The 23,037-nt window shown below is 38.7% G+C and overlaps 1 protein-coding gene across 2 annotated transcripts in view; it reads left to right on the top strand.

Annotated features, from left to right (window-relative positions):
- Positions 1 to 22,884, top strand: part of akap12b (A kinase (PRKA) anchor protein 12b) — a 38,681-nt gene extending 15,797 nt beyond the window's left edge. Inside the window, exons 2-4 of one of the 2 annotated variants that reach the window (XM_058755021.1) lie at positions 4,527 to 4,629; positions 14,584 to 19,290; positions 21,080 to 22,884. In XM_058755021.1, the coding sequence (XP_058611004.1) occupies positions 4,527 to 4,629; positions 14,584 to 19,286 (4,806 nt within the window). In that variant the 3' untranslated portion in view covers positions 19,287 to 19,290; positions 21,080 to 22,884. Of the gene's footprint in view, positions 1 to 4,526; positions 4,630 to 10,985; positions 11,253 to 14,583; positions 19,291 to 21,079 lie in introns of those variants that run through there. The other variant, XM_058755022.1, reaches the window with a different exon arrangement.
- The last annotated feature ends 153 nt before the right edge of the window (positions 22,885 to 23,037 follow it).

Here is a 23,037-nt window from a genome sequence, read left to right as displayed (position 1 = left end):
GATTCAGTTCATTGACTTTGGTCTATTATGATTCACTGTTGCTCATAATGTGCCTAAAATGTTTATCATCCCTCTGACATCAGAATTTGTAAGCTTAACTTCAAAAGTTTTAGGGTCAATATTCAGCTAAATGTCAAACCTCATTACACAAAACACTGTTTCACCCGTAGTAATCAGCATTACTGGAATAGCTTTCCTTGTGGTAATCGAATTGCTTAGACTAGAGGGACAGTTCACCCAAAAGTAAAAATTCTGTCATTATTTACTCACACTCATGTTGTTCCAAACCTGTATGACTTTATTTCTGTGTAACATAAAAGATATTTTAAAAAATTGTATGGGGAAAAAAAAACCTCTGAGACAATTTTCAAATGACCGTGTCCACAGAAGAAAGTAAGTAATGCAAGTTTGAAATGACATGGATGAGTAAATGAAGACAGAATTATTGGGTGAACTATCCCTTACAGTAAGAGCACTTAGCTCCTCAATTTCAGTTTATCTGGACCTGTCTGCTTCAACCATCAGCTGCTGATTTTGGATCTAAAGTCTTCTATCATGTTTCGTTTCCACACTCTCCGAACTCACCACCGGAGTCCCACAGGGTTCGGTATTCTGACCGTTATTGTTGTCTGTCTACAGCTTGATTAGTACATGACATGTTTTCTCTTATCACTTCTATAATGATGATACACAGCTTTACATCTAATATTCCCTTTTCGTCTGAAGAAGTGATCTCAGTCTGCATCTCTGACCTCTCTGAACTTGGAAAGTTTCTCATAATTACCTCATCTACTGCTGCTCTCCCCTCTCCATCCTTACAATTGGCAGAATTAGATTCAAACTTATTTTTCTGGCCTACAGTACAGGAAAATGCAGGCCTCCTTTTAGATACAGGCAGTGACTGAATCTTACATCAGGCACATAAATCTTTGTGTAAAACTAGTCCTCCATGTGTCCATCTAGGTTAGGAAACTTCTCTATTCTTGTCTTCCAGTGTTGAAATGGCATCCTGTAAATACAGCTGTAACTAGTATAGTATAACTCTTACTGACAGGGCTACAGCAGTCTTCTGACAAATACTTTAAAATTAAAATATGCCCTTAAAACTAACTAAATTAGCCAAAAATAGATATTCTGTAAGTTTGATGTTATTATTAGGGGTGTATGCTAGTTGTTGCTGTAAGGTTCTTGATGTAAATCAAACAATGATGATGATCCATCTGTCCTCTCCTGTTTCTCTATGTGATACAGTCCTCATCAGCAAGGGGTCAAAGGGCAGAGGTTAACAGGCATGGATAAACCATGACCCTCAAGGGGATTTTTATTGCCCTGTGTCAGGTGTATCGTAGGTATGACTTTATGAATGTGTACAGTTGGGTTCAAGTCTTAGACTTCTGGTGAAAATGCTGCTATTTTGAACTTTTCTCATTTGCTACCATTTTTTCTTCACAGATTATATTACCAGTATCACAATTAGAGTTAAAAATAAACATGAATTTAGAATGTATTTTGAGTGTAATGAGTGTATTTTCCGAAAGCTAGAACTTGTAGCTTTGCGTATTTGTCACTTATATCCTCTCTGGACCTCTCACAGTGTATGTGACAATCCAGTTATCATGTTATGCATGCATTTAAGATCTGGAGTCACATATCATGGTTACAGCAACATTATGAATGTTGCTGGCATACATTTACTAGTCTGGGCTTTCAGTTTAATGAGCTATATAAGGATTTGATATACTGTAGTTCACACCCTGTTTAAGGCCTTTTTAACACTATAATTCATCTTAAGGTGTTTAAATTGGCGTTTAAGAGACTGAGGACACAAGTTCAGGTATTCTGCGAAATCTGAATTATTTAACTGTTCATACCAAGAGGCCAAGGTTTGTCCATTGAAGTTTCATTATTCATTACGTAACAAAAATAAAAGATACATACACACACACACACTTTTATATATATATATATATATATATCAGTCTCATACACTGATCACTTATATGGGCTCCATCTGTCGGTGGGCATTTTAAATCCATAAGTATGTCAGTTTTGTAAACTTTAACAGTCCAAAATGTTATGGACACCAAAAGACTCTTGAAAACTTTACATTATTTTTGTTCTATTAATGTACAGTATAAATATACTGAAAAAGCAGAGCACAAGGCCAGTCACAAATCTCATTCGTGACAGCACACACACACTCACACCTGATGTCACACCTCTGTGCAAACCTTCCACCCACAAGTGTGTGGTGCCATAAAGATAAATTGTGTTTACCTTTAGTTATTTCAGATAAACAACTGTCACACTTAAACACACTCACACTCTTGTCAGCTTTTTGTTGGTTGAACAGTTGTTAAATGTCCCGGTTGAGTTACGATCTTAGTAAAGGACCAAATGTGTCACCACCAGTGGGCTCAGACATTGCTCAGAAACCACACAGCTGGCCAATCAGCCAGATACATTTAAAAATAGCAAGAATTGTTTAGCCTAATTTATTAACAGTCATTTTCTTGTCAATTTTCTGTCTTCACAACTGGCATAAAACCTTCCTGGTTGGATCAGTATGGTGATCTTATTTTCAGCTTAAAAATGTGCAGTAGATATCAGACACCCAATTGTCTAAAAGCTCTGCATGGATTTGATCAAGAAAACGGCATGCTGAAATATTAAGTAAACAACTCACAATAGATGACGTGATGTTATATAAATACTTCAGTCTCTCATTAAATTACTTTAGCGCTTGTGTACTGTGTTACAGTCCTCTCTTCAATAAATATACTGTGGAGAACTGATTTTCATAGTTTATACATTATTGCCAAATATGGAAACATAAGTGCCCATTTCTTTCAGTAATCAAATTTTTTGTGATATTGGCAACTAAACATGAAAACTTTATGGGGACATTTGGACAAAAAGAGAAAATCTTATTGAATGAATTGAAAAACATACGGATTCACACCTGTTATGTACACTACCCTTAAAGTTTGGGGTGGTGCTATTTTTATTTTATTTTTTTAAAGAACTCTCTATATCACTAAGGCTGCATTTATTTGATCAAAAATACAGTAAAATTGTGAAATATTATTGTATTTTAAAAAACTCTTTCTATTTTAATATATTTTAAAATGTAATTTATTCATGTCATGGTAAAGTTGAATTTTCAGCAGCCATTACTCCAGTCTTCAGTTGTACATATTTGGTGCGTAAATAACATTTCTTATTATCAGTGTCGAAAACAGTTGTACTGCTTAATATTTTTGTGGAAATAAAATTATACATTGTAAATGTCTTGGCTTTCACTTTTCACTTCACTGTATAAAAGCATTAATTTCCTTAATAAAAAAAAATTAAAATAAAAAATCTTACTGACCCAAAACTAAAAAGCTATGGTAGGGGAATTTGGGTGGAGTTGCCCCCATCGGCCTGGAATTCTGTGAAGGGGTCTCGGAATGTGGAGAATGACTGTTATGAGATAGGCCTGGTGGTCAGAGGCCTGGATGGGTTAAAGGGACACCTGCTGGACCACTGTCAAAGCTGGAATAGGTTTGAGTCTTCTTGCTCATGTTTATTTCTGCCTCTAAACAGAAAATTTCGTAATGTAATTGCATTGCTCACATATTTTCCTACGGTTCCACAAGAGAGTCCTTTGTGATTCCTATTACTTTTCTATTATTAGTCTGAAGCCTAATTGACCTTTAACTTAATAGTACTATGCTGCTCAGAGAGGAAAGTGTTTCTGATATGATGTGTTGTAAAGTCTCTGATTCCTGTTTTCTCCGAAGGTTTATGGAATTCAAAAGCCAAGCTGAGAGTATAAAATAAAGGGTGAAAAAACCCTAGATAATCTATATCTAAGAAAATATCTAACAAACATTTATTATGGTTAACCTTTCAGAAAGCCATTGGTGGACTATATGGGTGCTATTTAGATTACAGTCCTGTCCAGCAGTGCTGACTGGATCCAAAATGTGATCGACAGCCCACAGTTGAGAACTGCGACATTCTGCCATCACTGAAATATTTAGTGTATCCGAGGGAATTGTGAATGCTTGGTTATGTGAATACACTACCCATCTGACTGACTCAGGAATTTGGACAATCTACGTTTGAATCTTTCTAATCTGTCTTATTCTATGACTGTCTTAAATTTGGCTGAAATTAAAACCATGAACTGTCAAATCCTCATCTTTAACTGAGTTTTTTCCTGCACCTGTTTTAACACTTCACTTTAGTACAAAAGAGATTTTTTTAAATCTAACTCCCCTAACTTTTCAACAATACTATACATTGTAATGTGAATGTTTTTTGTTTTTTTTATTAAGAACACATTTGGTTATTCATATATGACAAAATCCAAACTCAGAACAAGCTAAGGGTACGACTGAGCAAAGCCTGGTGAGAAATAATTGCAATATATCATAATTTTGCATAGCTCCACACTAAATTGTATCATCAAACCTTTGCCAAAAAGATTGTTACAATTCTAACTCTTCATGTCTCTCTCTTCTGTCTTTCTGTTTTAGCCTCTTCAGAAGAATGGACAGATCTCCATTTCCAGTCTTAATGGGAAGACAGATGATCAGACAGAGTATAATGGCCACACAGAGGAGAACCCACCGGTTGACGGTATGTGCTCGAACATTGTGTGTATATATCACTCTCATATCTTTATTACCGTGTCTGTGTGCGTGGTATGACAATGACTGACACTAATAGTGGGCCGCCTCCCAGCATCAGGGGTCTCTGTGTGTGTGAGGCTTTAGATGTGATCTTTATCTTTTTATCTGTGTGCCCTCTTTCCCCTACTGATCCTTCTCATAATCCCCAGCAATCCTGAAGACGAGAACACCTACATAGAGTCTGCAGTGAGTGGACACCAACATAGTCCCCTAACCATGGTCTGTGAGAAGACTCTAGGGCAATAATGCATACCATGTTTATTTTTATTAGTTTTTTTGTGTTCCTTTCTTGCTTTTCAACTTTCAAAGAGAGACCACCGAGATGCTTCCCCTCAATAATATTTAGCAAGCCATGACCTAGCTGACCCCTTAAAGACGTGTATGTTTTTAATAAGCTAGCCTCATAGCATGTATATAAATCTTAGGTGTCTTTAAATTTGGAGGTCAAATCAATCACACACTTTGCTGGAATTTCATCATGAATAAAATGAAAAAAAGGAAGGCATATTGAAGAATAGCAAAATTATTGTATATATTGAGCCATGAATCTGTGCGGAATGGAATGCAATTTGCATTTTCATAAATATTCTTGAATATAAAATGAGTAATGGTTTTAGTAGTGTATCATATAGTTTTCAAAGGTTAGTATGACAAATAGTGATTCAAGTAGTAAATTCTCAAGCTTAGAAAGAAATTAGTACTTTTGATTAAGAGACCAAAAATTAAGTCATTTACTCAAATTTGCACCCTAACTTTTACTGACTTGTTGATGTTCATAACAGCAGTAGCAATAACCGATTCGTGAATGAATCATTCAGAAAATATCAAACCTAAATTAATTGTTTGTTCGCAAATCTGACATTGCAATTTCTCTCATAAACATTATGTATTATTGTATAAAATGTATCAAAGCAAGAACAAAAGAAAGATTGACAGAAAGCAAAAATAGTTTCTCTTCTGTGCCACATCTGACAGTGTAAACATATATTTACACACAAATAAAACCTGTTTCCTATTGTTGTGGCTGTGGATGCAGTGAGGCATTATGTATATGCAAGTCTCAAGCATGACAATACCAGGACAAGCCCTTGAAACGCTCCCAAAATGCCTCAATACTGGCTTTATTTAATCTGCATGATTAATGCTGTAATGCCAGCCAAGAGTATTTAGCCATAATTTTCTAGCATGCTCAGTGCAGCCATTTATTTTCTCCAGCATCCCCAGAGTACCAGAAAAACCCCTGGAACGTTTTATAGAAACATACTGGGAGACTAATGTGTGTAAAATGAATGTGTTGATATATCTGTCTGTTCTCCATTGTTAAGAAACCTCCCAAAATATGATGCTGTCGGGTTTTAGTGCAACTTTACAATGGAAACCATGTACACAGAGTCAGATAAAGACAGATGAGAGAGAAGTATGATTATTTTGGTGTCCACGCTGCCAAAAATGAAGAAAAAAAAAAAAAAACTGCCGGTATTGTGCAATGTCTCCCCAGCCAAAATCAACAAAGAAGAAAATAGTGCTCTCGATATTAAAAACACATACGTTTTACAATTTCCTTTTCAATTTTGACTACGCCTGGCTTTTCAAATGTTCATGAGTACACACCCTTACAAGCTCACTCATTCACATGATTATACTAATGCACAACAGAAAATTACAAACACAGATTTACTTGCCTGACCTACATGTACAGACATGCAACAGTTACATGTATACAAAAGTTTGCAAATGAATTAAGTTCTCCCACCCACCCTCTTACACACACACAAGCTGACTGCCAGGCGTTTAGGAGGCGGCGACGTGAGTGAGTCCAGAGAGTGAGCTCAACCATTATCTCATACACAGTCCTCCCCCACCGAGCCAAGTGTGTGCGTGTGTGTGTTTTTACTCTGATTAGCATATGAGTCTGTGTTCCATATCAAACATGTTTTAACAGGCTGTACATGATTATCTGTTTATCTTCGAAATTCAGTCCTGCTGGTATATGTGTGTCCCTTTACTGTATATTTTCTTTTTGCTATCCATATGTGTGTTTGACCTATTTCTGTGGAATTGTGTCCACAGAGAGCTCCGCCTCTGAGATTGTTTATAATTGCTTCAGATTTTTTTATTGGTGTTTAGAATTTGAATCCAAAAGGGTGATTTGATTTTGACTGTGTGTGTGTGTGTGTGTGTGGTCAGCAATTCACTTCTTAGAATGTCTTTTCCAGAGCTGCAGTATGATTTGAGGTCCGATTCCTGGAAAATTATGAACATATTTTTATTTTGATTAAGCACTTGTTTTCTAGTTTAAAATAAAAACTATTCAGGTCAGCGTCTTTTGAAGCCACATACAATTTGCACTGATTTCTTGTGTTGAGATTTATTAGTAACTTGGGATTTTCTTGATTGAGTAAACATCTGATACTACGAGTATGTTTCAGTAAAACTTGTGCTGTTGATCAGAGAAACACACAGATGAGGAAAGTTGAGATGGCATGAGAATGGAATGTGTGAAGTGTGGAGCGATGAAGGGTTTGGCAGAAAGAGAAAACCACAGGGAGAGTGTGAATATGTGTTTGATTAAGTGTAATTTAATTCCTTTAATTTGCAGCAATAAAAGTGTATAAATGAAAAGAAATAAAGAGTTTTCCCTGTGAAAGCATTAAAAGAGTCTAGTTTCATTATTGTTTGGCTGTTAAACATTCATCCTGACTGTGGATATTGACAAAAGGATATTGAAAGTGAGATTTGGTCTGGGTAGACGGGGAATACGTAGGTCAGACAATCAAATGTTGGCTTGATGTTTTACATTACAACATGTTTACATGGAATCTCCCAGACCACTGGGTGATTAATAAGAAATGTGATTGTCACATATTGTGTCATTGAGATAAGTTATGTCATGAACTAGTAGTTTGCCAATCATATATTCAGAGCTGGGTAGTAACTGATTACATGTAATCTGGATTACGTAATCAGATTCCAAAAATTAAGTACTTGTAATTAGAGTAAGTTACATTTTAAAATACTCGTAATCAGACTACAGTTACTTTTTTATTGATTACATGATTACATATTGTTCACACAATAGCAATAAATTATTTATAATTTATTGATTCTCTCTTAATTCCTCTTTTTATCTTTTCAATTTTCCTTTCTAAAATAGTCCACCGCTTATATTCACTCCAGAAATTCCAGTTTTGTGGACATTCACTCAGAGATCAGTCATTAGTCAGGTGGCGACACAGCATTCGACCAATGGATTTACAAAAATCATTTCAGGTTTAAGATGGGTTTCAACATTGCATCAACTACTGATGAACACATTCATTTTTATTTGAATTATCACTCAATAGGTTATTTAACCATGTATTATTATGTATTATTGGAAGGCTTTTGTCTTTCAAACTCATTAAAATGCACAAATTCTTGTTTTTACTTATTTGCTGACATTCTCTAACTTTTTGTCATCTGAACCTAACTTTGTCATCTTTCACCTAATATATTTACTTTAAAGGGGTGGTCAATCAGCAATTCTGTAAAAGACAATATCTCCATTTGCATTGAACTTTGCATATGTTGTTTATGCTCATAGTGAGCACTGTTTTCAACATTAAGAAGAAGAAATGTTTCTTGAGTATTAAATCAGCACATTAAAATGATTTCTGAAGGGTCATGTGACAATGTCTGCTGAAAATTTAGCTTTGCCATCACAGGAATAAACTAGTCTTCAAAACATTTTAAAAACTGTTACCGACCAAAAACGTTTGAGTGGAAGTTTACAGTATATTGCGGTATCAATTACTGTATGTAGGTACACCAAATGGACCACAACCGTGAGGTGAATTGTGATGTCACGGGTACAAGTTGTACCTAGCACTGTGACAGCTCATGGAGTAGTTATGCACTATCAATAATCTGAGTCATTGTCATAGTGTCCTTTCTGAAAAGTGACGAATTAGCCCAGTGAAAGAAAATGACCTAATAGCGAAGGAAACTGGTGAGGGCAGAGGAAGCAATGACGCAAAAGAATGAGCGTATTTCCTGCACAGCATTCCTCAGCTTCCTCTATCCATAGAAAGCAAAGGAAACAGGAAGAATAAAATGAGGAAAGCTTGATATAGAGATGTAGAGATGGAGGAAGGTACAAAATGCAGAGATGCCGTTTTAAAGATAATCTAGTGAGCGAAATCAGGTGAAAGTATAAAGCTGGAGACTGCTGGAGAGTTAGAGACAGTCGTCTGATCCTGGCCAGATCTTCACACAGCTCTCATTTCCTTTTCCTCCCATTATTTCGACATCATCTTCCTGGCCCAAGCAATGCGTGCACAGATGAGGGCGTGTGTATGTGGAAGTGTGTGCGTACGTGTGTGAGTTGGGGTCTGCAATGATGTCGCAGCATCCCCTGCAAGCCCCCAGGCCAGCGGGAAGCCCACTTCCACATGTTCCCAGCCAAAACAGACCACCAACTGCTCACGCTTCTGTGTTTGATCACGTTTCCCTGATGCAAGAGATAACATGGATGTCGTTCTGGGTATCAGTTTCACCATGACTGTGATTAGCTGTTGGTATTTTATCACATCTTACCACATCAGACTGGAATAGGCCATCTGTGTTAGTTGTCTTCATGGCCAAATCCTCAAATATGACTCAGCTTATAAGTGATGCATTCAGGAAGAAGTAGAGTACAAGCTTCCTCTTTTGAGGAATGTCCATTACAGTAGGAAGGGAGTGACTCACACTGTCTTTAGTGTGAGAGAGTATGTGCTTATTGAATTCCACTCCTATGGAGTCACTGGGGGCAAAAAGCCTTTCCCATATATCAAATCCCTCTGATCTGTGCCCCATGTCTCTGTCTGTTACTATAGATCACAATAAAGTCTGAGGACGGCTATTCAAGAAGAATTTGCCCTACTTGTCCCCTCTAGCTTTGCACCCAAAGACTTAATGTCTAGCACTGCAGTCCAGTAACTTAAAACATCACAATAACATAGCAATCAAATAATTTGAGTACAACTAATGTTGTGGTAAAGTGACTAATACAGAAAGAGCTTTTGGTTTAGTTAGGACAGAGAAAATACCAATCTTAACCAGATCCAGACCAAACTAGATTAGAGTTGTTATCACCCACTTAGAAGAAGATTTTAGCTGGAATTCACACATTCCATGAGAACAATGGCAAGGTGCGAGATGTCTGATTAGACCCTTGTATGCTGAGGAATCTCACTGGTATTCTTCAGCCATCCTCCTTCAGCAAAACGTGAATGAAATAAGCTGCCTCAGTTTACACTTTGGACGAACCATTAGCACTGTAGAGTGCCAGCCTCATTACATTAGCATTCCACTAGCTAGTCTGGGAAGCAAATTTGAAATAGAAAGTCACTTTATTTGCTAACTTTTCAATTAAAAACAAGAACAGATCATTTTATTAAATGTATTTTAAAATAACAGAAGGTCAGCATATGTTGACACGCAGGTCCAAAATTCACTAATGTAGGTAAAATTGGCTTTTTTAAATAAAGAGGAGTTATACAGTTTCTCTTGATGGCTACAAGATACTGCAACACCATGTATGGTGTAAATTAGATTGTGTTAAAAATCTTTTTTATTGTCCAAAACTCTATGTGACAATATACAGTATGTGACTATACTGTATGTGGAGTATTCACCACAGTAAGCCACTAAACTGTAAATAATGAAATCATGATGTGTTGTCTTCTTGTTTTTGTGACAGGTTTGTCAAAGCAATGGCAATAAAATTAAAAAACAAAAATGTGAAACAGTTTTGGTTGGTATTTAGGCCCATGGACTGAGAGGAGATACAAAGAGTGAGCTTGGTAGAGTCAGAGGGAGAAGCAGCAGAGAGATAAGATGCAGGAGAACATATTGTGAAGGTCCTCATTTCACCCTTGTACATTTTATGTGTCATATTGATCTGCTGCCTTGGACGAGAGAGGGGAAGGGGAGATGGAGCTCTGTTTAACATCATGTACAGAAATGCCTTTGATAACTTGAGTAATTTTCCCTCCCTTCACACACACACACACACACACACACACACACAAACATGCATATTTTAACTATGTCTTGACAATTTCTGTCATTTTGAACAGGGAAAGAAAAAGTTGTGTAAAGAAATGTTAGAGTTTGAGTGAGTAGGTGGAGGGGGAAGGAAGACGGAAACTCATTCAGTAGAGAGGGTCAGAGAACAGCTGAAAAGCTGTGGAGGAGGAGGAGGAGTGGGGGGTTTGGGGGGGAATGGGTGGGGTGGTCCCACATAGGACATGTGTCAGTGTCTGTTGAAATGTGTGTTACCCACCCGTTCCCCTCATTCTCACCCAGAAACTCAGAAGAGGAGACGCCTGGCTTCAACACAAGCTCACAGGACAGAGAAAGAGAGGGAAACGAGTGTAGCCTTAAAGCCTATCAGCTGATCGTAGTCTAAGAGGAAGCAAGACTTTTACAAGAAGGGAGTTCAAAAGGCATCACTGTCAGCGAAAGTTAAACAGCAATACTTTTTCTTTTTTTTTCTGAAAGTAATTGCAAAAGTTTCTGAAATGCTTGGGACAATAACTCTAACAGGTAAGATGCATCTTAAATCTATGACTTGATGAAGTTGAGGCATATCATGGTTATTAGGGGACAGTGGGGGGAAGTAATAATTAAGGTGGTTTGTGTAGGAAATTCTTGACATTTTGATTATTACTATTATTGGGTTAAATTACAAATCTGTTATTCAGTAATCAGTTAAATTTGTGGACAAATTCAAATATCGTTTGCCTGATCTGTTGCTTGTGGCATCATAGAGGGCAATGTTGTTAAATACTGTTTAATATCTGTTTTTATGAGAAAATATTTAATTGTAAGTAATTAATTGCTTTCACTTATATATCTCCGCATTCTTGTGTGTATGTGTTTAAATATTTTGCATTTCATTAAGCCTTAGAACATATGAAACACCAAGGATTCCTTAAAAGTTTCAGTGTTTTTTTGACAGTGATGCTTAGAGTAGTGAAGTCATATCTGTAGTCTGTTAATGTGAAGCATTAACGTTTAAGTATGGGAGACCAACCTGAACCTTAGAAGGATTTATCTCATGTAGTATGAGAAAACAGTACAGTTGGTGGTTTTATACATGTACTGTATAGAATTCTTGGAAATGTTCAGATCTGATGGGCTTCAGTGGTCTCAGATGTCCTTCTTTTTAGGAATTTTAATGACTTTTTAAGCCCCTCAGATCTTAGTCAGGGTTCTCGAGAGGTGGTGTGGGTGTATGGAATTGATTACCTGCTGCACATGACTTCAGAGAGTGTTTTGATTAGCTGGGAATGTTTATTAGGATTTTGTGCGGATGTACTTATATTTATGTTTATGTCCGTTTAATCCATTTTTTCCTTTTTTCCAACTGGCTTAAATTTCATGTATGCAGAACATTGCAGGTTTACTTATTCACCACTACCCACTTCCAAAAGTGGATATTGATAGTAAAAGTAATGGAATCTGGATTGTTTCTTGATTTACATCTATGTCAAAGGGAATCACTAAAGTGTAGTTATTTAGTGTGGGAGGTGGGGTAGTTGGCCTGGTAGGGGTCCGACAGTCAGTCTGCTGCTGATTCTTCCTGTAACTTCCCTAAACTCACAGACTTCACTAATGAACAGCCTGTATTTGCATGTAACAGCAAGGGGTAGGGGATTGTTGACCATTACCTCAGACCCATCTCAACAAACATCCACCCCTCCCCCGTCTTTCTAGACTATCACACCACTGTGATTTCAGATGGCATTTGCTCCCACCCATTCCAAAATGCTCACCCACAGTTCCACACTTTAACAGCCACAACAGACACGCTATCAAATTCCTTGGCTCGAGTTTCCCCAGTCTGAGCCACCATTGAGACAAAGGCAAATGTAGGGCGACTGGTGGTTTCACCAAGCCTTTGACCCATTTTGTCTTTCATACTCGTGTAAAAATACATTTGCACATATACAGTGCCTCCCTGTCTCCAGCTGTGTGAGGCAACAGCAGTGTGTCTTTTTGCATAAAAATGTGTGTCCTTCATAGTTAAAACATTACTACAGTGTAAGAAGAAACCTCCTGGAATGTACCCAAAGGAGATGTTTGTCAAATAATGTCATTTTTTTATGGCAGGTTTTTAGTTTAATTGTATTTGCGGGTCTCTTTCTAAATGTTTGCCTAATTACTATACTACTCTGACATTTTGATCCCAACTTTACATTTTTTCGAACACATCTGCACAACCGGGAATGTTTAAACTACAAGAATTGCTAATTGTTTTGCTAATCAGTCTTCCATATCACCAAGACTGAGAAAGTTCTATCTGTCATTCTATATGGCTTCCCATAATGCCCTTTTCCCATTTTACAACAAGGATTTTCATCATGGTAGTTTAAGTTTCAGGATGGACAATAGTGTGGGCCCCCCACCCCTTTTAGCCAAAGCAGGAAAAAACCAGGGGCCCATTGTGAGACAAAGAGGACAACACAATACAGTCTTCCTAAGCTGAAGTTTAGAATTTGGTTTGGTCTGTGGGGGGGATGGTTTGTTCTATTGTAGGGGGATGGGGATGCCATTTCATCCCTGTACCACATTGAACTGTGGGATTTGGTTTGTTCTTCACTAAATTTAAAGCATACATTGAAAACACAGAGCTTCTTTTTTGTTTTAAACCAACAAAAAATGGACTGATAAATGTAAGCGAGTGACCACAACAGCATAAAGCGCATCAATATTTTATTTTAATGACTGTCTGTTGTCCTAAGAATCTGATATGATGGCAGGCCGTAAATATAGGCCATTCCTGTTATTTTCAAGGTTAGGGTAATCAGTCCAAGACTTCACCAGTCACATAAAAAAGAAATCATTCTAGAACAATTTATAAATCATTTTGATCCCTGGCTTTAGTTGTTTTGGTAGATAAATGGTTTGTTGCCCCTTTATCTCGGCCTGTGTCATACAAGTGTATAGGAATCCAAGTAATGTGATATCCATGCATTAAAAATGCTTGGAATTTGTTTTTAAAGTCACTGGGTGGGTTTCAGACCCCAGAGCAAGAGCAAGCAGAGCCAGATGTGAACAGTCCCTTGCTAGGTTGGATGTCAAAGGAAAACTGGGCCTCTAGGAGGCTCACACTACATGCGAACTCGACTCCCTCTTCCTAGCCCCACACCCTCAAAACCAACCCACTCTTGTCAAAACACAGATAGGCAAGGGGGGAATTCGAGACATTATGAGTGTTTGTTCTCTTGTTTATCCCACCTGTTGCAATTTTATTTCATTTTGTCTTTGGAAGCTTAAGAACTGGGCAGATATACAGGCTTAATGAAGACATGTTTGCTGTGCTTTATTAAATAAGGTCAATTTCATAGTCCAAACGTTTGGCAACATAGCCTGCATAACTGTGAAGCTTACAAAATGGAAATTTCCCCTGGTTGCCTTGATGTTAAATATTGTCATCATTCCCTAGCTTATAATTTTTTTGTTGGTGCTCACAAGAAAGAGACCAGAAAATATAAACTTAATATCAAATTGCCATCATATGCCTGATTAAATCTGTACAGGGGTGAAAATGTTTTTGCAGGTTTTCTAGAAATGTGGCTCTGATTTCCTTCAATTGCCACAGCCCTCCATCTTGAAATAATTATATCATTAGATCATGTATTTTGCTTTTATAACTCTTAACTTGTTTTTCTACTCTTAGTCCTGTTGAGAACTGGCTATCCATTAGAGACAAATTAGTTTTATAAGACTTTATGAGTGTTATGATATTTAATGAATGATGATGAGTTGATTTATGCTATTTCATAAGTGTGAACTTGGGTAACTTGAAATACTGTAATTGAAATAAATATACTAAAAACTTTACTAAAACTTTGCGTATTTTTCGTTACAGTTGGCCAGACGGAAACCATCACCCAAAAAGAAGACAGCCCTGAAACAATTGAGGTTCATCAAGAAGAGGTTGCCCCTCAGGTTAATGGAGAGAAAGGAGACGATTCTGCAAATGCAGATGAAATTACAACCACAGAAGAGAAGGCAGTAGAGGAAAAACAAGAGGAGGCCAATGAGGTGGGCTTCAAGAAGATCTTCCGTTTCGTTGGATTCAAGTTCACACTGAAGAAAGACAAGAATGAGAAGACTGAGCCTGTGCAACTGCTGACAGTGAAGGAAGCAGAGAGTGGTGCAGATGAAACTTCTGAGGAAAAGAAAGAGGAATCTGCAACAGAGGAAGACAAATCTATGGAAGACAAATCACCAGAAACTACAGAAAAAGAGCAAGAGGCCACGACTGAAGAGGTGACTGATAAGGCAGAAGAACCAGCAGACCAAACTGTAGTTGATGCCCCATCAGAGACTGATGAAAAGGTCAGTGAGGAGGTGACTGAAAAATCTGGTGAAGAAATGGGGACAATATCAGAGAAAGAACCAGACCCAGAAGCGCCAGCTGAATCGCCCACAAGTCCACCCTCTCAAGAGACACAGAGTCCCTTTAAGAGATTTTTCACTCAGGGAATCTTTTCTAACCTGCGGAAGAAGGCAAGCTTCAAAAAGCCCAAAGATGAGGAACAGGTCAAGGAAAAGTCTGCAGAGGAGGACATTAAGGAAACTGAGGAGACAGTAGAGGGTGTTATTGAGGGTACAGAGGAACCTAAAGTGGATGCAGAGAAAGAACCATCTGAGGGTGAGCAGATAGAGAAACCTTCAGAAAAGGCTGACACTAAAGCTGAAATGACAACTGAAACAACTTCCACTGAGACGGAAGAGCCACAAGAACTTAAAGTAGAAGCTGAGGCTACAAGTGAAGCTGAAACTCTGACTCAGACTGAGACTGCTGAAGCTCCAGCTGCTGAAACTGCTGTTGAAGCTCAACCCACCGATGATTCAAAACCAACAAGTGACAAGCCAGATGTTTCAGAAGCAGCGACAACTGAAGCTGAAATCCTGTCATCTCAGGAGAAATCCAAGGCTCAGGGAAGCCCACTTAAGAAGCTGTTTACAGGAGCAGGGCTAAAAAAGCTGTCATCCAAAAAGCAGAAGAATAAAAAAGAAGCAGAGTCAAAGCAGACAGAATCAAGTGAACCAGTTGTTGAAAACATCCAGTCATCCACTGAGTCAGCTGAGCCCCAGAAACCTGACAGCGGAGCATCTTCTCCAGAAGAATCTGGTGAGCATCTTGTAGGGGAGGTACCTCAAGCTGAGGTGGCTCAAGCTGAGGTGGCTCAAGCCGAGGTGGCTCAAGCTGAGGTGGCTCAAGCTGCAGAGACTGAGGGTGAACCAGTCACTTCTGACAGTGAGAAGAAGAAAGATGGAATTTTACCTTGGTCCTCTTTCAAAAAACTAGTCACTCCAAAAAAACGTGTCAAAAGGCCTTCTGAGAGCGAAGATGAAGCACCTGGAGACAAACCCAAATCTTCTACCCTATCTTCAACTGAGAGTGCTGTATTTGATGAGAAAACTGATGAGCCTAAACCTTCTGAAGAGGTACCATCTGAGTCTAAAGAAGAGTCACAGGCTGAATCAAAGGCTGAGCCAAAAGTTGAAAAGCCTGAACCAGCTGCAGAGGAACCAAAAAGAAAAATGGATACATCTGTGTCCTGGGAAGCCCTTATTTGCGTGGGGTCAGCTAAAAAAAGGGCCAGAAAGATTTCTGATTCTGATGATGAAGAACCTAAGATTGAGGAAGAAGTGCAGCAGTCAGGAGAAGAGCAGACAAAGACCGCTGAGTCCCCTCTTGTAAGCTCTGGTGAAGCTGATCATGAGAATTTGGCTTCTTCACCTGAACCAGAAGAAGAACTTGTGTCTACCTGGGAATCTTTCAAGAGGCTGGTAACCCACAGAAAGAAACCTAAAGCAGAAGACAAGTCTGATGAAGCCTCGGGTGCCGAACATACAACCTCTGACAGTGAAGCCCCCAAAGAAGAATCCTCTTTCTCTTTGAGGAAACTGATTCCACGCAGGAAGAAGAAATCTGATGGTAAACAAGAGCAGATCTCTTCTGACATTGGCTCTGCAGAGGATGATTCTGACACTCCAGCTGTGGTCCCTCTTTCAGAATATGACAATGAACCAGCTGCAGAAGTTGCGGTTAAGACAGAGGAAGTGAAGCAAGAATCTGCACTAGTCACCCAGGCAAAAACCTCAGCTGAGGATAGATCACCATCTTGGATCTCAACCACTGTGGAAAATGTTGAGGATGAGACAGAGGGAAAGCAGTTGAGTGACATACCCGAAGAAGGAGACACAGCTGCCACACCCAAATCGACTGATAACACTATTGCAGAAGACATTATTGAGCTTACTTCAGAAGCTGTTACGGCCCTTGAACAAGTAGAGGAGACTGAAATGGTTTCTGCTGCATCCCGTGTTACAGCATCACCAGTTACATCAGGTGAGACAACTCCTGTCCCAGGTGATGGTGTAGAGAAGAAGGCCGATGTAGTACTACAAGAAGCTGTGGAAACTATCAGTGTTACCACAAGTGCCATGGCTTTCACCATGACTAAGGAACAGGAAGAAGTAGTTGCAGTCACCACTGATGCTCTTTTGGTCGAGTCAGCTATCAAGGAAGAGAAAACAGTTTTGGTTGCACATGAGAAAACAGAGGCAACTACTGTTTGCACTGGCCTTGACACTAGTGAAATAAAGGTGGTGGTAGAAGAAAGCCTCACTCAGAAGCCTTCGGTGGAGTCGGTAACAATTGTTAGCCAGGTGCTTGTCACAGAGTTGGCTGTTGAAGACAAAACACAGGAGCCTGAACAGGCCAGTATGGCTGAGGATGAGGTTCATGAGGCTCAGATGAGTGGAGGTCAGACAGAGCTCAAAGAAAATGCAGTTGAGGAGAAAGCACAGTTTGAAGAGATAAAGGAGACACCTGAAGCTGAGACTGTGACTGCTCTCCAAGAAGTAGCAGCAGTCAAAGTAGCGCTCATCAATGCTGTACAACAGGAACCAGAGTTTCTTGAAGAGCCGGTGGTGGCAGAAAAATCCCCTCAGGTTGTGGCTGCAGGTCCTGTGGAACCAACTGTTGAAGAGTCGGTCTGTGCCCAAACTGTAGAAGTCACTGAAGTTGCTGTTGCTGAAGGTGAGAAAGTGCAAGAACTGGAGGATGTTAATGAAGCTAAAGCCACAGTTGAGGTAGCGTCTGTGGAGGGAGTTTCCATGGCTGTAACAGAGGAGGTCATGGCAACCCTTCCAGAGGTGCCTGCTTCTCAAACTGCTGGGTCTACAGAAGATCCCATTCCTATTGTAGCTGCCACTGAAGAATTTGCAGTCATCAAAGAGACTGTTTGTGTTACAAGCTCAACATCTGAGACAACAGAATCCTATTCAGCAGATCTAACTTGTGAAACTGTTATGGAAAAGGTTCTTCTTGCTCTTCCCGCAGATGACCACAAAATCCAGGTTAAAGTGAATGATGCTGAGGTTAGCTCTACTCAAGAAGCTGTTGAGAGAAGCTTAAAAGTAACCTCAACGAAAGATAGTGTGGTGGTTGAAGAAGTTATTGAGAATGTGAAAGAAGAGACTGAAGTGATCCAGGCAACCTTAGTAACAGAAGCAGAAATAATTGAGAAACAGAGCAGTGTTATTGTGCAAGAGGTCATTCAAAATGTTGTAGAGAACCTTGCTGAGGCACATGCAGAACAAAAAGTGTCTACTGAGAAGGTAGAAAGCTGTACCACATCAGTCGATGTCAAATTTGAAGAGGCCCCAGTGGTTTCTGGAATGATTGAGGAAAAAACCTCAACAGAAGTCGTTTCGGAGGAAAAAGCTCCACTAGAAACAAGCCCAGAGAAGCCAAAAGCACCTGATGCATCAGAGATCAAAGATGATGATGAACAAACTCGCATTGTTACTGAGAAACCAATGAAAACAGTCAACGGCACCATCCTGATTACAGAAACAGTCACGGTTTCTATCACAGATGAAATCCAACCTCAAAATGAGGAGGTTGCCACAGTCTCTGTGGAAGATGTGCATCATGAAACAGAGGTAACAAAAAGTGAAGTCGAACTTAAGCAAGCAGAAGAGAAAAAGCTTAGCGGGACAACAGAAAGTGAAGAAGGAAAAAGTCAAGTTGAATCACGCCCCAAGGAAGTGCCAACAGAAATCCAGCAAGAGACACAAGCTTCAGAGGTTTCAGAAGCCATACCAGGAGAAAAGATGACAGAAACATCTGTTATAGATGCAATTCAAGACCAGATTGTGGCTGAGCAGTGTCAAATGGCACTGGAGGCACAGATTGAGACTGCACAGGAATTTAATGTTGGTGTCATAAATGTCATAAATGCAGATGATGTACCTGTTCAAAACACTGAGACAAACATGAAAGAAGAAAGTTCAGAGGGCCAGGAATCAGTAGAAGAAAAGCCTCAAAAAGACTTGGAAGAACCTCAAACGGAGGTTTCAACACAGGACACGACAAACCAGGGAGAGTCAAGAGATCCAGACTGTCAAAAGACAGATGCTAAAAATGTACCTGCCAAACTGGAGACCGCTACTGAGAAGACAGCAAATGCCATTGCAGTGGAGGAGGTGATGGAGGAGGTCGGGAATGAGATCGAGCCAGTCTCCTCAGAGGTTCACACAGTGTCATGAGCAGGTTAGCCTTTATTAATTTAATGAAACTGATCATTTTATTTTTATTTTTATAAACGTAAAGCAAAGCAGTTATATAAAAAATATAACAACATTTCTAAAGGTAGTTTTGTCCATCAAAGAAAGTTCCACATTCCTTATCACAGTTTTTGCATGGTGCTCTTTTAAAAATCTCAATGGATCTTAATTTTATTAGGGGTAGATTTCCATTTGGAGAGATGAAAAAGCTTTTGTTCCATGTACCAGTAACCAAGGGACCTTCGATATCAAAGCAGGAATGCCGCTGCCTGACCCTTCACTTTGTATGCTGGGTCTTAAAGGGAAGCCGTGTGAAGAGAGATGAACTTGTGGTGAAAGACCGAGTATAATTCCCCACCCCCTCCCTAATGGACTCTCTTACTCTCTTCCACTCATCAAAGCCTTCAATATGTAGTTAGAGAACCAATTCATCTGATAAGATACACTGTATGATCAAATACAACCCTTAGAAGTGTCATATCAGCATATGAGCAGAGAGAATAATACTTAATTGCAAGATTTATTTTTTTCAGTAGTTGAAGCCTTGGAGAGTTAAATAGTCTTATACAGTACTTCATTTAGTACTTCATGCCAGTTTTCCCAAGAAATTCTTATTATAGAATACTGGCTTATAACATTTGAAGGGTAATACTACATTACAGTTAGTAGATTTACACATGCAGTTATAATTGAGCTACACTCTCAGAAATAAAGGTACAAAAGCTGTCACTGGGGTGGTACCTTTTCAAAGGTACATGTTTGTACCTAAAGGGTCCATTTTGGTACTTTAAAGGTACATATTAGTACTTAAAGTGTACATATTTGAACCTAATAGGTACAAAAGTGTACCTTTTGAAAAGGTACCGCCCCAGTGACAGCTTTTGTACCTTTATTTCTGAGAGTGTACATCACGTTTTTGTGTAGTCAAACTACAGTCTTCATCTGTCCTTTAAATATTTGATTAAAATAAATAAACATATATTTGAAGGGTTAAATGCATGTTGCACGCTACCTGTCTTTCGGAGGATGTGCACAGTGCTGAGGCCAATTGTAGTTAGATTAATATTTTTACATGCTTAACGAAGCCAAGCTATGCTTGCATTACTAAGTCTGTTAGTACGACTGTGTTTACATGATATTTTAAAAAGATGAATTATTGTATTAGTCTGACCTGTCAAAGACATGTAAACATTATCCTCATGACACATATTATGGTTTAAAATGGTTATTCGCATTTGCTTTAAAAAAAAAACAAACAAACAAAAAAACAAGTGCCCTAATGTAAAGCGTGACCAAAAGAAGGAAGGGGATGAGAGAAGAGACCTGGGTGTGTCTGATAAATGTTTGATGAGTGCTAATGCAGCACTGCAGTAGAGCAGAGGCTGGTGAAATATAGCATCACAGCATGAGCTTTGGTGCACTGCTCACTCTCTTCTCTCTCTCTCTCTCTCTCTCTCTGTGCCCCCTTTGCCTTGGTTACTTGTGCTGAGTCATACAAACAGAGCAAGACAGTGGTTGGAGGCACAGAAGATGCAGTGCAGATGGAAAGAGCCATTAATGTGAAATAATGGGTGGCAAAGTATCATAATAGGATAGTAGCTTGTCATCCTAATTGATTAAAGAGCTGTGAGAAAAGAGTGCATATTGCAGTTTTGAAATAGCATTTGAATTAGCATTAGCAGAATTAGCATCGTTCATGAGTAACATATTGCAAACAAAATGCTGATGTGCTAGAATTGTTCTTTTTCCTCACCATTTTCCTTTTTGTCTTGCAGTCTGCATGTAAAAAGTGGTCACATGACTGGGGCACAGAGCTTTCCGGAAAGCAAGAAGTGAGTGGCAGCCATGGAGGACACTAAGAGACGGTGCTCTGTACCAACTCCCAGAGCAAGAGACTCTAGGCCAATCTCCCTTCTCTCTTTCTCTTTTAATCCATCCATTCATCCCTCTTACCCTTTTTCCAAATTCCCCATAACTCTCAGCTGCCATATCACGAGGTCTCTCGCCTCACTGGACTCATTGAGGGATGTCCCCTACTCCCAATTTCCTGTATTTTGCCAAACTGCATCAGATGCCATTTTCCCACCTGTAACTTTTTGTGATGAACATTTTCTTTTTTTATTAGTTGTCAGCAGTCTGTCGAATGGAGAGTTTATCTATGTGTGGTTCTTGTCTGAGCGTATGTGTGTCTGTGGTGTTGCAGTAGGAGGGTTGTTTTTTGTATATTGTATTTATATCTAACATATTCTCTCAACCCTCTCAAACCGTCTAAAACAACCATTTAAATCATTATCATGCTGGTGTAAAACTACAAAATACTTAGACGAGTAATTTTAACAAACATGGTACAGATACACCCGCTATAGCTATAGCAAATGAAAATGTGCATAATGTGCTGTGGCTGTAATGTGAAAATGAGGTAAAATTCAGTGAACTCTGAAACACAATATCCAGCCATTATCATCTCCATTCTCACTGTAGATATACCACTTCTTTGTCCCTTACTGTGAAATGTTCTTTTTGTTATGTATATTTATCATGTACAATCACGATGAATGATTTCACCATTAATGTGTGACATTTGAGATTTTAAGAGTCTGATGTTCAATTTGATTTGCTTTTAGTGGTACCCTGTGAAAATAGATGATCACGATGATAACAAACGCCTGCATGACTAGGGAACGTTTAGAAAAGGACATGTTATTGTCCTCAACGTACATGTGCACATCACTGTTTAACAGCCTTAGCGAATGCATGTTTCAACACCAAAAATGCACCTGAGGTTAAAAGAAAATTGTGAGATAATTGTGCGAGGAGAATTGTATTAATGCCATGTATTGGTAAACTCTCCAACACAGGCTACGCGTGGTTTTAATTCACAGATATGTGGGTATTCAGAAATATAGTATAGAATAGTTTTCGCATTCCTAATCTCTGTATCAAGGACTGTTATTTCTTTGAAAGACGTGGTAGATGCCTTATTGTCAGTCTCTTTGAAATGAGTATATTATAGCCATACATGCAGACAGGGTTTAAAGGAAAGCATTTCAAAATCAAATGTAAATGAGTGGCAGTTGTGTATTTGGATGAAGATGGTGGCAAATCGTAAAGGAAAATTTAGTACAAGTAAAATCAGGTCTTTGAACTCTAACAAAGAGTTTTTTTTTTTGTTTTTTTTAATGAAAATACATATGCCAAAATTCGAGCAGTCGAAATGTGTACTGGTTAACGTTCAGAAAGCCTGCAAATGACAGACTGCACAGGGTGCATTATCTTGAATAAAAAAATAAAATAAAAACAGCTTTGCTACTAGTCACGCTTTGAATGAACAGCTCACTCACATTCTTTTCTTAGCTTTTTATAATACAGTCTACTGTGAAGCTCCTTTAACATTTGTACAAATTGTATACCTGTGTACCTTAAGTCATATTGTAATATTAACAAATAACCAATGAAAGCATTAAGGAATGTTATATACCAGTAGCATGAGCCTCACCTCTTTTTGTATTCTTCAAGCTGTTAATAGTATGGATTCAAAATCATGTCTATATTTCATTCAAATAAAGCTAGTGTAAATCAAGCTCGCCTTTTCATTGCCGTCTGTTCTGTTTGTGTGTATTGCTAAGTGTTGTGGGGATAGAGAAAATGCAAACTAAGTATAACTGAATTGGCATAAGATAAATGCTAGTAATATTTAAGCAGAGTTACAGTTCATTAAATTGTGTAGAGGCAC

The sequence above is a fragment of the Onychostoma macrolepis genome, chromosome 20 (assembly GCF_012432095.1).
Source record: "Onychostoma macrolepis isolate SWU-2019 chromosome 20, ASM1243209v1, whole genome shotgun sequence".
Lineage (NCBI taxonomy): Eukaryota > Metazoa > Chordata > Actinopteri > Cypriniformes > Cyprinidae > Onychostoma > Onychostoma macrolepis.
The sequence above is the reverse complement of the archived record's forward strand: the minus strand, read 5'-3'. Positions and strand labels throughout refer to the sequence as shown.